The sequence below is a fragment of the Cynocephalus volans genome, chromosome 17 (assembly GCF_027409185.1).
Source record: "Cynocephalus volans isolate mCynVol1 chromosome 17, mCynVol1.pri, whole genome shotgun sequence".
Taxonomy (NCBI): domain Eukaryota; kingdom Metazoa; phylum Chordata; class Mammalia; order Dermoptera; family Cynocephalidae; genus Cynocephalus; species Cynocephalus volans.
The window spans coordinates 15829007-15844022 of record NC_084476.1 but is presented as its reverse complement, the minus strand read 5'-3'; the positions used below and the strand labels follow the sequence as shown (position 1 = coordinate 15844022).

Genomic DNA, 15016 nt, shown 5'->3' with positions numbered 1-15016 from the left:
TGTATGCTCCTCAGTTCTTTTATCACCTTTATGTCCAATTCCCTGTATTAAATTCCTACTGTTTGAAATACCTAGAAGAGTAGTTTCTGTTTTCCTAACTGGACCCTGACTGCTGATAAAATGTGTGTGTATGAGTGTGTGTGTGGGTAATATAAGTTAATTTGCATAAAATATATAGGCACGAGCATGTGTGTGTATATATATGTTCACGTGGAGGGTATATAAAAGCATATTGAAAGAATATGAAGGAATAGATTTTCAAAGAGCATGAAGGGGGGCTTTCAATTTTCTCTATACATATTTTTACTTTCTTTTCATTAGTTTTTACAACTTTGTGGGTTTAAAGCACATAGTTCTTTTCAAGTGACTCAAAGTTTCCTAATTAACTTTCTTTCCATCTGGTGGCAGCTTTAATGTCCTCATTGTTTTACATACAGGGCGTATTAGTATAGCTGCAGGAACCTTCCTTTCCCAACAACCCTTTTCCTTAAGCAATATGATAAATGTATATCTACTTGGATCAATTCGATTATTTCAGGTTTAATTTTCTTGTGACAATTAATTTTGTTCAATGTGATCTAACAAATACTATTTCCTCAACATTCACACAAGATGTGAAATTACTACATCTCCATCTGATTTTAACAAACTCATTCTGCAACTACTATATCCTATGTTATATAATTCAACATGGATGTGAGGAAAGTAGGGGGTTTGTTTTGTTGGTGGGCTTGCCATTTTGTTAGTAATATTTTAGTGCTCCAATTTGTCAAGTGCTTATTTTCTAAAAAAATAAGACAATTTTCAAAAGAATAAGACAAAAATGATGTTCTTAAATTCAGAAACGTGAAGGAAAGGCTATAAAATTATGTTAGAGTCACTCTAAGAACTTCATAATTCTTAACATCCCAGTAGAGCATGACATTTTTAATATCAGGAGACCTTTTAAGACGGTAATCCCAGCAGTATTCTGGCGATAAGATTTTAGCAGGTTTATGAAGAAAGAAATACTTGTTTAAGTGACTTTCATCATGCCACACTGCTTCAATGTTATTTTCCTTGTCACTCATGATTCCTTTGGAGCACTCCCTGGTAATATCAAGAACCTTAATAGGAGTGCCACCAAAGACAGCAGCATGGTAATAAAAATCTCCCTTACCCTTAGGTATGTAAGCTTTTGATAACTGACTTCTCTCATAAGGTACACTCCCAGGATCTTCCTGATACCAATAAGTATGTAACTGAGCTACTGATTCTCCCAGAGTCTCCAATCCGTATTTTCTTTTGAAGATTTGATCCACATCCATGCAAAAGAGGAAGTCCACTTCATACTGGATGTGACGGGCAATGATTTCACTGAGGGTCTGCATGCGCATCATACTGATATCTTGCCATCTCTTCTCTTGTTTAATCTGAAAAATTTTGAACGTACGGAAGGGATGCAGATGTATCTGAGGCATCTTGGCAGTGTCATCTACCATGACATAAAATATGACTTTCTGGCCAACCATAAAAAATTCATTAGCAGATAACAAAAAAGTTTCCAAATACTGATCAAGATATCTGTGAATTAAATAAGAAGAGATTAAGTTCTTATATTTTAGTGGAACACACACTATTTAAATTACACTGACTAGCTTATCCAGCAATGCTATTAAAGTACCAAATATTAGATAGGCTTCTCAAGTTCTATTGAAGTAGTACAGAAGAAAGTGAAAGTATCTGCCTTTCTTCTCCCTGCTGGGGTTCTACAGATCACAGGATAGAAAAGAAGTTCCTCACGAGAGGAAATGAAACTTGGTGAGATCAGGAAACTGAGCAGAGCCCAGCCCAAGATGAGAGCCAGAGTTTTCAGGGTTATCATAGCACTAGGAACTTGCTTTCGGTGTTGTAGGCAAGGAAGGTGTCAGGTCATTGCAGGAGGAGTTATTGTTGTCTGTGCTTGCTTTATGAGTAGTGTAGTTAGTTACGCACACAAGATCAGAGGTGACCTAGTCAGTAGTCCACCATCTGCATCATTTACTTATTTTTCCTTATGGTCCTTATGATGGTGCTGGAATAGCTGGGCTGAAAAACTTCCTGATCTCCAGTCTCTGGAGCCAGTAAAAGATTCTCACAGTAATAAATGGCCTCAGATAAATTCAAAAAAGAAAAGGTAATCATAGGTGGCTTAGCTTCAAATAATGTTTATCTAATATGTAAAAATAAATTCTGGGTATTGCTCTAAGTCTTAAGAAATAAAGTAGATGAGAGGTCAGAGAAAACTTTCTAGTTCAGAACACCTAAAATTACTAGGTAAATTATGAGCAATATCACTTAAAATATTCTATTGAGTTGTAAGCTAGCAACTCAAATCTAAAAAAGTCCAATTACCCACATTTATTTCATGGTTAGTGTTTTTGTGTCACATTTCAGAAATCTCTGCCTTCTTAAGTTAATTAAAATATTCAAGGCTGGCTGGTTGCTCAGATGGTTGGATCATGCTGCTGATAACACGGAGGTCCAGGAATCAATCCCTATTCCAGCCAGCCACACACACACACACGCACACACACACACACACACACACACTCACACACACTCACACACACTCACACACACACAATTAACTAGAATCCTCTTCTACATATTCTTCTAGTAGCTTTATTGTTTTATCTTTTACATTTAACTCTATTTTAATCTATTTGAATTAATTTTTATGGATCTTATGACATCAGGCAAATTTATTTTTTTCAATTTAAAAAAACGTTCTACTATGAAATGATATTAAATTTATAGAAAAGCCACAAATATGTGATAGAGAGCTCCCATACACACTTCATACAACTTCCCCTAACGTTAATATCTTATGTAATCATTGCACATTTGTCAAAAGTAGGAAATTAGGAGAGGTAAAATACTATTAACTGCGGGTATTTTTTTGATTTCACCAAGTTTTCCCCCAAGCGGCCTTTTTATTTTCCATGATCTAATCCAGGACACGCTGCATTTAACCAGCACATCTCCTTAGTCTCCAACAATCTGTGTCAGTTTCTCTCCCTGTCGTTTACATCCCTGACAGTTTTGAAGGGTCCTTATCAGGTATTTAGTAGAATGTCCCTCAATTTGTTTTGTTGTTGTTTTTTTCCAAAGTTTTGTCAATTTTGCTGATCTTATTCAAAGAACAAATTTTTGGTTTTAATGATCTTATTTTTAAAAATTCTTTATTTTATCTCCACTCCAATCTTTATTGCTTCCTTTTTTCTGCTTGCTTTAGGTTCAGCTTGCTCTTCTTAATCTAGTTCCTTAAAGTAGAAAGTTAGGTCATTGATATATAAGACCTTTATTCTTTTTAAATGTAGACATTTACAGCTATAAATTTCCCTGGGAGTACTGCTTTTGCTACATACCATAAATTTTGACATGTTGTGTTTTTATTCATTCATCTCAAAGTGTTTTCTAATTTTCCTTGTGATTTCTTCTTTGACTGTTGGATGGTTGAGTGTATTGTTTAATTTCCACATATGTGTGAATTTCCCGATTCTTCCTGTAATTGATTTTTATTTTATTCCATTGTGGTCATAGAAGAAACTTGATTTAATTTCAATTTTTAAAAATTTATTGAGGTTTTTTGTAGTGTAAAATATGGTTGACCGTGGAAAACGTTCCATGTGCACTTGAGAAGAATGTGTATTGTTGGTGCAATGTTCTATATATGGTTGTTATAGCACTAAATGCATACATTAGAAAAGAGGCTGTGTGTGTGAAGGAAAAAAGAGTGGCACTGCTAAAACTTGATGTTATTGAAAAATCAGCTGACCTCGATCAAAGATAAATGCTACAAGTAGATTTGTCTTTGCTCAGCAACAGCACCAGTGTGGAATGGTAACCTAAATGGATACCGTTATGGGTTACTTTTACTCCTAGATCTTAACACTCTAGATAAGGGATGGTCAGTTGGGCTTTTTCAGGGTTGTTCAACCTATTTTGAACATTCAAGTGCACACTATGAGGTTGGTAGATGTAGACACCCAATTTGATGGCTTCTCTATATTTGGTCCAAATTTTACATTTGGCAAATAATCTTCAAAGTTAAGTGTTCAAAGTTAAGTGATTAAGTTAAGTGTTAATATTTCCTGGTTTCATTGAATTTAAACCTTTCTTCTTTTTATCCATATTTGTTGTTTTCACAGGGTTTCAGAAGAGAGGTGATCAATGCAATTGTAATATTCATCCATCTCTAAATGGAAATATTTCATTGTAATTTTTTTAAGGAATCTACCTTAATTTTTAAAAAAATTTCTATTTGATCAGGAACTACGAAGAGATTGGCTTTTATTTTTAAATTACTAGATAATTTTATGTACTTTTAATTTTTTGCATTATGATTGGTGGTCAGAAAATGTAGCATGTAAGAATTCTACTACAGATAATTACAGTTACATTGTTTTGTTGTGTATTAAACCAGTGTTCCTGTGAGGGGTCAATAAGCACAGTTAAGAAAGTTTATCTGAAAGAACTTTATGACTTGGGGAAAGCACAGGAGGGGACAAATTATTGGCTTGATCCAGTGTAAAGACAATGAAAAATGGCTATAAAAGAAGCACCAACCTATGAAGGAACAGACGGTATTTAAACTGATTGGTAATAAACCCAGGAAATTAAGTTAATATTGGGAAAGGATTGTAAAATCAGGTAATAGAAAGGAAACTGAGGGGTTGGGATGTTTTTTGAGTGGACCAAGTGGCTGATGATGATTAGAATTATGGCAAGCACTGGCCTAGAGAGAATAATCATTAGGTGAAATTACGAGGTGCTTTAGTAGATTACGTCCCATTTCCTACAACAAAAAGCCTGAATGTAAAGGACATTTGACATCATTACCTACCTTCCCACAGCAAACACAGTCAACCCCACAGTAATTTTATGATTTTCATAATAATGTTCCAAGACTGACTCATTGTAAGTTCCGTACCACACAACTGGAGCTGACCATTCAGTAATAGTCATGTTCATGTATGCACTGTAAGAAAGACATAGCATTTTTGAAAAAAATACATCATAATAAAACTGCAGGATATATTATCAATGCATAAATCTAAGATTTATTATTGCAGCATCTGTATACTTGCAGTATCTCTTTGCACCTAACCCAAAGCCTTGATGGAGAAGCAGTATATCAGAAATAGCCAAATTATTACAAAAGTACACTAACAGATTAGTTACATGGTGGTTCCAAAATCTTTAAGGACACGTAGTTGAAATGTCTCCCAAAATGTAAAGTATTACATTGTGTAATGGTAAAACAAAGTTTTAATTAAGAAATGTCTGAAAGCCTTTAGCATCTGGGTGTTGGATGGACCAGCAGAGTGGGAAGATGGAAGCAGACAGGCCAGAGGAAGTCTGTTGTACGAAAGCATGAAGCACACAGACAACCCACCTGTCCCCTTTGGACTTTGATTCTCTTATTGGTAAAGTGAGGAGAATCAATCAAGTGATCTCAGACACACCCTCTTACTTTTGGATTGCCATCACTTCAGAACCTCTGAGTTTATGTAATTTAAACTCTCACTCATGGAGGATGTGGGTCCAAATGTCCATCCCCAGTGGGTCTTAGCTGCTGCTTATTTTCCTAAATGCTGTAATCAAAGGTCCAGCTACTCTCCAACATTTGGAATGCCCGTAGTAGTATTGCTGTCATCTGTTAACTTCTATGCATTCATCTCACATGAGCAAGATTTGGATTCTTACGGGGGATTAAACCAGTCTGATAGCTGTAATTCTGGTTGGTTTTTCAGAGACCTATAAGGAAAAACAATGCAAAGAGTCACACTATACCTACTAGAGTGTAAGATAAGTGTCTATCAAGTCATGGACTGTAGTACAGTAAGATGCAAAATGCAAAATAAGAGGGAAGCAGAAAGAAAAACAACGATGAACTTTGGTGATGGTGGCATGGAAAAATCATGGCTTCCAACCTCCATGGAATCCTCTTTGCTGCTGAGAAATCATTACGTGCATCCCTATCCTCATCCTCGTTCTCCTAATTCACAGAGAAAATAGCAGCCATCAGATGAAAGCTTCTGCAACTTTCTGCCATCTCACACCCAAATTTACCTATAGTGTTGAACTTTTTTCATCTTTCACAATGGAAATATATTCCTACTTTCTGCCTAAGGTTAGCCTTAAATATACTACTTGCTCAGGAGTCTCGATCTGACAATTATTCTCAGGTTTCTTCTAGCCCCTCTGTTTTATCACAACACTCTCTTCTGGCACTTTCCTGTGGCTTTATATTTTTACATCCAACTTAGGCCTCTCCCATGAACTCAAGACCAGAAGGCCAACTGTTCTGAAGTTCTCTACTTGAATTTTGCATAGACACCACACAATGAAGACGTTTATTTTAAAGTAATCATTTCTCCCCCAAAGTAGCTTCTCTTCATGTGTTGCCTGATCTTACTGAATCCACCTGGATTGGCAAGACAGAAACAGCAGAGTCATTCTACATTCAGAGTGCTTCCTAAATCCCAACATCAAATCAGGAAACCGGGCTGGTTTTACCTCCAAAGCATCTCTCAAATGCATCACTTGTCTCCATTTCCTACCACCACATGACTCCAGATCCCCGTCATCTCTTGTCTGGGTTACTGCAATAGCCTCCTAATTGGTCTCACTTTTTATGCTTTAAAATAAGACTCTGTAGTAGGAAGAATCTCAAAGGTACACAAATGCAAAGAGAATGAAATAAGGAACCTCCATATTTTCATCAACCAGAATTAGCAAGATGCTACCCCCCTGCCTGTCCTTGCATTGCCCTATTTCAGCCCATTCTCCATATTCCAACTCTGCTTCCAATATGCTCCTGAAGCTCCAGTGTTTCTGTTATTATTCTGTTTAATAGTGTTCAATGTCTTCACACTGTCCTAAGGATCATGTTTACATTCCTTATACGGCCACAATGTTTTGCATGACCTGGCCCTTTATACTGTTCCAGCCACATCTCTTACCAAGCCCTTTTTTCCCCCCTAAAGCATGCCACAACTTCAACTAACTAATCCCCACTTAGCTTTCATAGCTCATTTTAAATATCCCTTCCTAAGGGAAGTGTTCCCTAACCTGTTAGATAAGGTTAGATCCCTTTGTTAATAGCTAATGCTCATTAAATACTTTCCTAATTTAATCCACACAGCACCCATATGAGAGAGGTACTATTATTATTATTATTATCCGCATTTTAGCAGATAAGAAAACTGAGGGACAAAGGGCTTTCATTATCTTGACCAGTATCACATGTAAGTGGAAGGACAAGCAGTTTTGCCTAAGTCCTTCCTCTTTGCTACACACTCTAATGGCACTCTGCTACAGAGCTGGGACATCTTTGGAGAATTGATCCTGGGCTGAGTTAATGCAGGAATTGGGCAGCTATGAAGCTAAATCCTATGTCATGAGACTGTCTCTGCTTCCAATAGATAGGAGTAACTGCAATGTTGGGGCATGGCATTGTACTCAAATGGCCACTACAGTTGACAGCTGTGCCTTTGGATGATGAATATTATTATGGCAAGGCTGTAGAATCCTGATGCTAAGGAGAACTAATATTAATAATAGAAAGAACTTATTATAAAGTGTTGCATCGCTGGCCAGTTAGCTCACTTGGGAGAGCGTGGTGCTGATAACATCAGGGTCAAGAGTTCGGATCCCTGTACTGACCAGCTGCCAGGAAAAAAAAAAAAAAAAGTCATAGAATCATCAGGAAGACGAGGCCCCTGGACACAATAAGCATCAGAAAGGAAAACCGCTCTTCACTTCACACATATGGTTCTCATGACTACAGGAAGATACTGAAAAACATATTATAGTATTGGAAATTTTGGGAAAGTTTACCTCTCTGGACACATATTGATGGTATGACCTGTGGGTGGCATGTAGTTAATACAATCTCCTAAGAGTCTTTTAGCTAAGTCTTTACTCCTGTGTGTTTGCCCAGAGCTTTAAAAGACCCAGGGTTACTGGTGGCTGGGTTCCAGCTCCTAAAATATGTTTTCCCTAACTAGTTCCATCCCCTCTATCTGAGATGGCACTCTGCCAATCTGCTCTTGGTTTGGTTCCTAGCTTCTGACCATAAGCAAACTATCTCCAACATGTGTTTGTAAAATTCCTTTGGTTTACTGTGCTTGCAAGAGTAAACCAAACCAAGAACCTACAGGTATTCCATTGCCCTCCAACCAGTTATGTCCTCAAAGAAGAGGTCATAGCATATTTGTAAATAAAGACTTACCAGCAGTGATACATCTTCTTTAGTTTCTTTGTGCTTAGGACAAATAAAAATCATTATATTACTTTTAAATGTATATAAAGGGTTTCCACATATAAGATGACTAGAGCTAGAGTTCATCTGTCCATTTATTTTGTTACCTAATATTACCAACTATTTATTGAACACATACTATGCACCAGATACATTGTTAGTTACAGAGATACAGTAATAAAAATGATGAAAACCATTACAATTAAGAAACCTCATATGCTGGTGAAAACACCCTGGGCTCCCGAGCTGGGGCAGTGAGGCTCTGAGGGCTTTAACCATACCCCCCTGACATCTGCATCCAGCCCAGCAATGACCAAGCCACCTCTGGAAACCCTCTGGTCTCCCCTGCCAGAATGAGGGGGGTGCCACAGGCCTCGACCCTGCCCTCCCACCTTCCTCCTCCTCCCACCCTATTTCCCCCCGGCCTCGACCCTGCCCTCCCACCTTCCTCCTCCTCCCACCCTATTTCCCCCCCTTTCCCTCTCCCCCTGCCCCCAACTGCTCTGCAACATCTTAGAATGTAAAAAAGTAATAATATTAACAAATAAATAAATTTAAAAAAAGAACCTCATATGCTATATCTTTAAAACAACAATATCCACAACCTAATTCTTTCAGACAAAATAAAAGAGAAGCTTATTTGATATCATCAGAACAATGAAACTTGCTAATTGCCAAGGAAGTCTTTTTACTTGTCTCAAATTTGTGAGGGCAAATACAATATATAGTGCCTGAAGTCACCGACAATAGGGACAGTTCTTAAAGAGGATGCCTCCTGCTTCAAAAGAGCGGTTTCTATTTACCAACATTACGTTGCCACGGTCACTGGTAGTTTAACATCGCTTCTCCTCAAACATGTGGGCCTACAGAAATTATTTTTAGATTCATTCCTATTAGAAACAAAGTATTTGAATGCTGAAGGCTCTATTTATGCCAATATATTTGGATATCATTTTGATATATTTGAATATATTTGAATTGATATATTTGGATGCTGATTTATTCAGGAAGTGAGCCTGTCACCTTTTTTGACATACTTTACCAAACATCAGAATAAAATATTCATTAAGTTTTTATAGTTACCTGAAATAATACTCCCTCTGCAGGGCCCACAGAGACAATAAAATCAATAAGAATAGAATTATTTTTCTTTTGTATATCATTCTTTCCTGGGAGGAAAAAAGAAAGAGATGAACGTAAATTAAATAAAGTACAGTGTATACAGAGTAAGCTGTGGTAAAGTCTGCCTCTCTGCGACTTAAACCAGATGATTTAATAGACATTGACTAGCAATTAAGGCACTGCTGCTCCTTGGGTATTTCTATATGAAAACAGTTAAGTTAGTGGAGACACTTGCTTTTATTTAAGCTAGCTATAGAAAAGTCTTAGCTGACCTTGATGCAAGAAATTTTATGATCTTCATTTGTCTTTTCTAAATTACAAAGGACTGCGCTGGCCAGTTAGCTAAGTTGGTTAGAGCATGGTGCTGATAAATTACAAATTTCTTTACATACAGAAAAGAAATTTAAAAACTACTTCCCAGCCTAACTCACAGGGTGGGTGTCAGTGAAAAGAGATATTTATAAAAATACTTACCTGGAGTCTAAAGAGTTACATACTTATGAAGGAATTTGTTAATTATTTTTAGTTACATCATATTGTGAAGTTGATCCTTCCAAGAAAGGTGATAAAATGGAGAGCAGCATAAAACATATGCCCTGTCTCAAAACTATTTGAATATAAAATTGATTCAGAGCACTGGCCAGAGGTGCAACTGTAATTTTTAGGTTATCTGTGCATTGACCTTGGATTTTTAGTCATCATGTTTACAAAACTCATTTGTGTTATTTAATCTACACAATACAAAATGGGGGCTGGCTGGTGAGCTCAGTTGGTAAGAGTGTGGTGCTGATAACACCAAGGTTCAGGGTTCAATTCATGTACCAGCCAGCAGCTAAACAAACAAACAAACAAACAAACAAACTATATAAAATTGTTTATGTGCAGAAAAGGAACTGGATGTGGCTCAATTTAGTTGAAATTAAGGACAATCTCTTACCTTAAATTTCTTAAGATCATGTAGGAATTTTATGCAGATTCTTCATTGGAGACTCAGCATTTATGGTACAATAGTTTGAGAAGACATGTGCAGAATCTTAGAAGCACAGACAGTTTTCAAGCAGGACATTCTGAGACCCTTGAAAAATCATGAATCAGATACCCAGTATTGGTTTTATGGCACTCTCCAGTTTGTGTGTTCATTATTTCAGTCTTCTGTGAGTGATTATGTCATCAGATTCTCTTTTGATGATGAAATAACTAGATAGGTACAATCATAATTCATATGCCAGCAGCTTTTCTTCATTATTACCTAGGGAACTAGATTTTGTCCCATTTAAAAAAAAAAAAGGAGCCCTTAAGCACCTTTTGCTTTGGGGGGATTTTATAAAGCTTTATAATACATTTTAAATTGAGGTATAATTTATATAAAGTAAAACATGTCATATAAGTGTACATTTCATTGGGTTTATTATATATGTACACATGTATAACAACCACCTTATTTAAGATATAGAACATCTCCACGAGCCCAGTAATTTTTCTTGTGCCTCTTTAAGTCAATACTTTCTCCCACTCAGGAAACCAGCATAACCCAGATACTGGAAGTGATAAACAAGGACTTTAAAGCAGCTGTTATGAAAATGTTTAAAGATTTAATAGAAAATTTTGCCAAAATGAATGAACAGATAGGAATTCTCAGCAAAGCAATGGAAGCTATAAAAACAATGGACATTCTAGAACTTTAAAAGCACTGTATTTGAAATAAAAATGCTATCAACAAATTAAAACTTGCAGAAGGAAATCTTAGTGAAATGAAAGATAAATCAGTGTTATCATCCCATGTAAAAAAGAGAGGAAAATAATCGATAAAATAAAAAAAAACCCTGTGATCTATGAGACAATATCAAGCTGTCTAACATGCATGTAATTGGATTTCCAGAAGTAGAGAAGATAGAAATGGAGCAGAAATAAATTTTAAAGAAATTATAGTAAAAAATGTCTTAAATTTAATTTTTAAAAAACTGTAAATTTATACATCAAAGAAGTTTAGCAAATGCCAAACAATAAAAATACAAAGAAAACCACACCTAGAAAATCACAGGGCAAATTAATGTATTTTGTGCCAGTGTTTCTTAAACTTTGCTGCATACTAGAATCACCTGGGAAGCTTTTAAAAACCCCAGTGTCCAGGCCCCACCTCATGCCAATTAAGTCATAATCTCTGGGGTGGGACCCAGGCATCATTATTAGCTCTGCGGGTGATTCCAGGGTACAGCCACATTTGAGAACCAATACTTTATGCCCCTTGCCACTCAGAAAGAGCAATAACTCCTATGGTCCAATTTGGATTTAGGAGGCAGTGTCCCACACATGTGGGTGTCCAGCTGCCTCCCCTTTAAACTGATAAGGGTCAAAGCAGTGAGCTTCCAATGGGACCCTAGACAAACGCTCTTCAGCTGGTGGAGGTTGTAGGCAAGTTACCCTGCCACTGGACCCTTAACGACCCGTCATATCTTGCATAGTACAAGGGGTCTGAAGTAGACTGGGATGGTGGGTGAAGACTGTGGCTAGTCTTCACAGAAAACTTACAGAGGCCCATTGAATTCCAGGGTGTGGGAATGCCCTTTGAACAGATAACCATTATTTCCCTCTTTTAAATAGGAGTTACTATAATTTTCCGCTCTTTCTTCCTTGTCTCTCACTATTGACTGAAGTGTGTTTGGGTGTGAGCTAAATTTCCCGTTTATTTCACAGATTTCAGAGCAGTCAAATGAGCTGTCTCAGGGACCAAAAAGAAATGGTTATTATCTGAAGAAGTAGACTCTGAGGAGGCTGGCCCTATGACATGACCTGTGGATTCAGCGGCCTGCTATTAGGAGAGTGGGCTGTGCTGGGATAGTGCATAACATTTTTGGATCATGGTAGGTGGGAGTATTTTAGATGTATGGGAAGAAGTGATTGAACAGCCAGACAGCCGATGTGGAAAATGGTAGACACTTTTACAGGGTAGACACCCAGCTCACAACAATATGTCCTTCTCTGAGGACTGCCCCATAGTGTAATCGCCCTCCAATTAACCTATCCCGGGGCACAGCTACTGGGAGCAGAAGTGGTACTGTGCCATTTCGGATTTCTTTTTCAGGAATTTAGAGTTTTAAAAGAGCAAACCTTGAGAACGGAGATAGTTGGAGCTGGATCCTATTAATGGCAAACCTCAAGGGGGAGTTCACAATTTTCAGCTGTTGAGGCCCTTGAGTGTCCCTGGTTCTTGCTTAGGGCCCATTTGCAGTGATGTGCTGGTAAATTTTAAACAACAGACCCTAAAGAAAATTAAAAAAAAAAAAAAAAGAAAGAAAGAGGAAAAGAAAAGAAAGGAGGAAAGGAAAGGAAAAAGAACCACGGTTTCTAGGGCTTGTTGGTTCTCATGGTGTAAATACTTCAACCATGGCCTATTTCAAGCTACCACAATGATGTCTCTGAACAGGGAGCAGGGAATATTGCATGTAATTGGCTCTCGCAAGCCGGTATGGGCCAGCTTCAGCACATCACTGCCTGCTTGTCAACTCTCCCTTGTATTCAGTGGAAATCTCCAGTAGCCTCCCAACAAATTCCTTTTGGAGTTTAGACAGCTCAAGGGGGTTTCTGTTTCTTGCAATAAAAATTTTTTAACTAAAAACCTAACTACCTCTTATTCTGAACAGTTACAACCAATTCACTAAAAGTGTTTAAGCTTTTGCTGATTTTTCACAGCTGCATCCTTTAAATATTTATAGCAATTTTCACTTATATGCAAAATTAATACCTATTTATACAAATGTGCAGAATCTTCACCAACATCAGAAAAGTATGTTTTTAATCAATGCAGTCGTTAAGAATAACAGGGTTTTCTTTGGAAATCCCTGCCCTCTTGTGGCCAGTATAGGGAACTACTTTTGTCTTAGCTGTGAATGTTAATGGAAGACTAGGAGCTGAGTTAGAGACTCTTGACACCTATCAGGGGACTATTCCCAGGGTACAGACAGGTGGGTATTATGCATATTAACTCCTCAATGTTCCTTTCTTAATGGAGTCCAAGAGAGCTTGACACCAGATTTTTCTCAACCTTGGTCCTAATGACATTTTGAGTGAGATAATTCTTTGTCGTGGGGGCTGTTCTGTGCATTGCAGAATGTTTAGTCGTACTCTCGCCTCTACCCACTAGATGCTGATAGCACCTCTCCACCAGTTGTGACAACCAAAAATGCCTCCAGACATTGCCATTGCCAAATGTCCTGAGTAGGGGATGCGGGGAGGGGACTGTGATTCCCAGGCTGAGAAGCACGGCTGTATGCTGATGAAGCAAATTTATCCCATGCATCACTAGCCTTGAAGCTGCACTGAACCCAGTAGGTTATGGCACTGGTTTGCAGCCTAAGCCTGATGCCCAGGCTGTAACTCCTGAGTTCCCACACTGTGTACTACAGGAGGAAAAGTCCTAAGTGCTTCTTAAAAAGACAAAGTCCACAATGAAAGATGGAAATTTTTTAAATTAAAGAAAAGCCCTTCTTATATTTTGAGAGTGGATGTTGATGCATTCATTCATTTAGGAAATATTTGTTAAGAAGTACCTCTGACATACATGATGTAATAGGTGTTGGAGCTGATTCAGAGGCAGACTACGGTCCTGCCTTAGAGGAACTAACTCTCCTGGAGGGGTTCAATGAGGATATTTTCAGTTATAAGTAAGAGAAAGCCCGATTTCAACTGGCTTAAACAGTAATAGGACTTACTGGCTCACACATTTGAAAAGCCCACAGGCAGTGCAGACCTTAGGTAAGGCTGGATCCACTGGCTCATGGTTGTCACCAAGGACTGAGTTTCCTTCAGTGTCCCTGCTCTTCCTTTCCTATTGTCATTTTCATCCTAAGTCTAACCTCCCTTGTCTAGCAGCTCACAATAATATATCCTTCTTCATTTCTAGTAAAAGACCTGACATTCACTTTGTTTGGACTAATTTAGGTCACCTGCCCAGCCCTGAATCAATCATTGCCACCAGGGCATTGGAAAGTGCTGATTAGCTTAGCCAAGATCAATTGCTCCAACCATGGCACCAGTTTCCATAAAAATTCCATAGAAACCCATAGATTTCCTAATGGAGACAAAGGATTGCTGGGAAAGGAGAGAGAGAGAGCCACAAATGCTGGGTAAATGTGGGGTGGTCAACCAGCCAAAGCCCTCATGTGGTCTTTGCTTCTTTTCATACAGGTTCTGCCAGGTGATTTCATCCAGTCCCAAAGCGTCGACACCATTCTTGTGGGTTTTACTGCAGCCCTCTGGGCTTCACACCTGCTGCTTCTTCCTCTGAAACCTTTCCATCAGTTCTTCACAGTGATCCCTTCTCCTTTCAAAGCTCAGTTAGGAGTCAGCCGCTCTGAAGCTATTTCCACCTCCCCAGATATCCTTCCTCCCTTCATACTCCCTTAGCTGTTGCACTTACCTGTACCTCATACCTGCTCAGGTTTCATTTTCCTGCTTCTCCAACTTCAGACCTACATCCTGCCTTTGAAGAATTTTCAGTCTACCAAATTCCCCTCTCTTTAATGCCTAACAAAAGAATTGAGAGCTTTGATGGTGATTCCTTTGGTGTCCCCAAACTTCAAAAGCAAGATGGTTGAAGTGAGACAG

General features: G+C 38.1%; 1 protein-coding gene across 1 annotated transcript; it reads right to left on the bottom strand.

The window, feature by feature from the left end:
- Positions 1–866: 866 nt before the first annotated feature.
- LOC134365549 (N-acetyllactosaminide alpha-1,3-galactosyltransferase-like) lies at positions 867–14839 on the bottom strand. Its single transcript, XM_063081665.1, has 4 exons — positions 14829–14839; positions 5731–5781; positions 4868–5002; positions 867–1563 (listed from the first exon to the last, which is right to left on the bottom strand). The coding sequence occupies exons 1-4, from the start codon at positions 14837–14839 to the stop codon at positions 867–869; spliced, it is 894 nt and encodes a 297-aa protein (XP_062937735.1).
- Between the last annotated feature and the right edge of the window lie 177 nt (positions 14840–15016).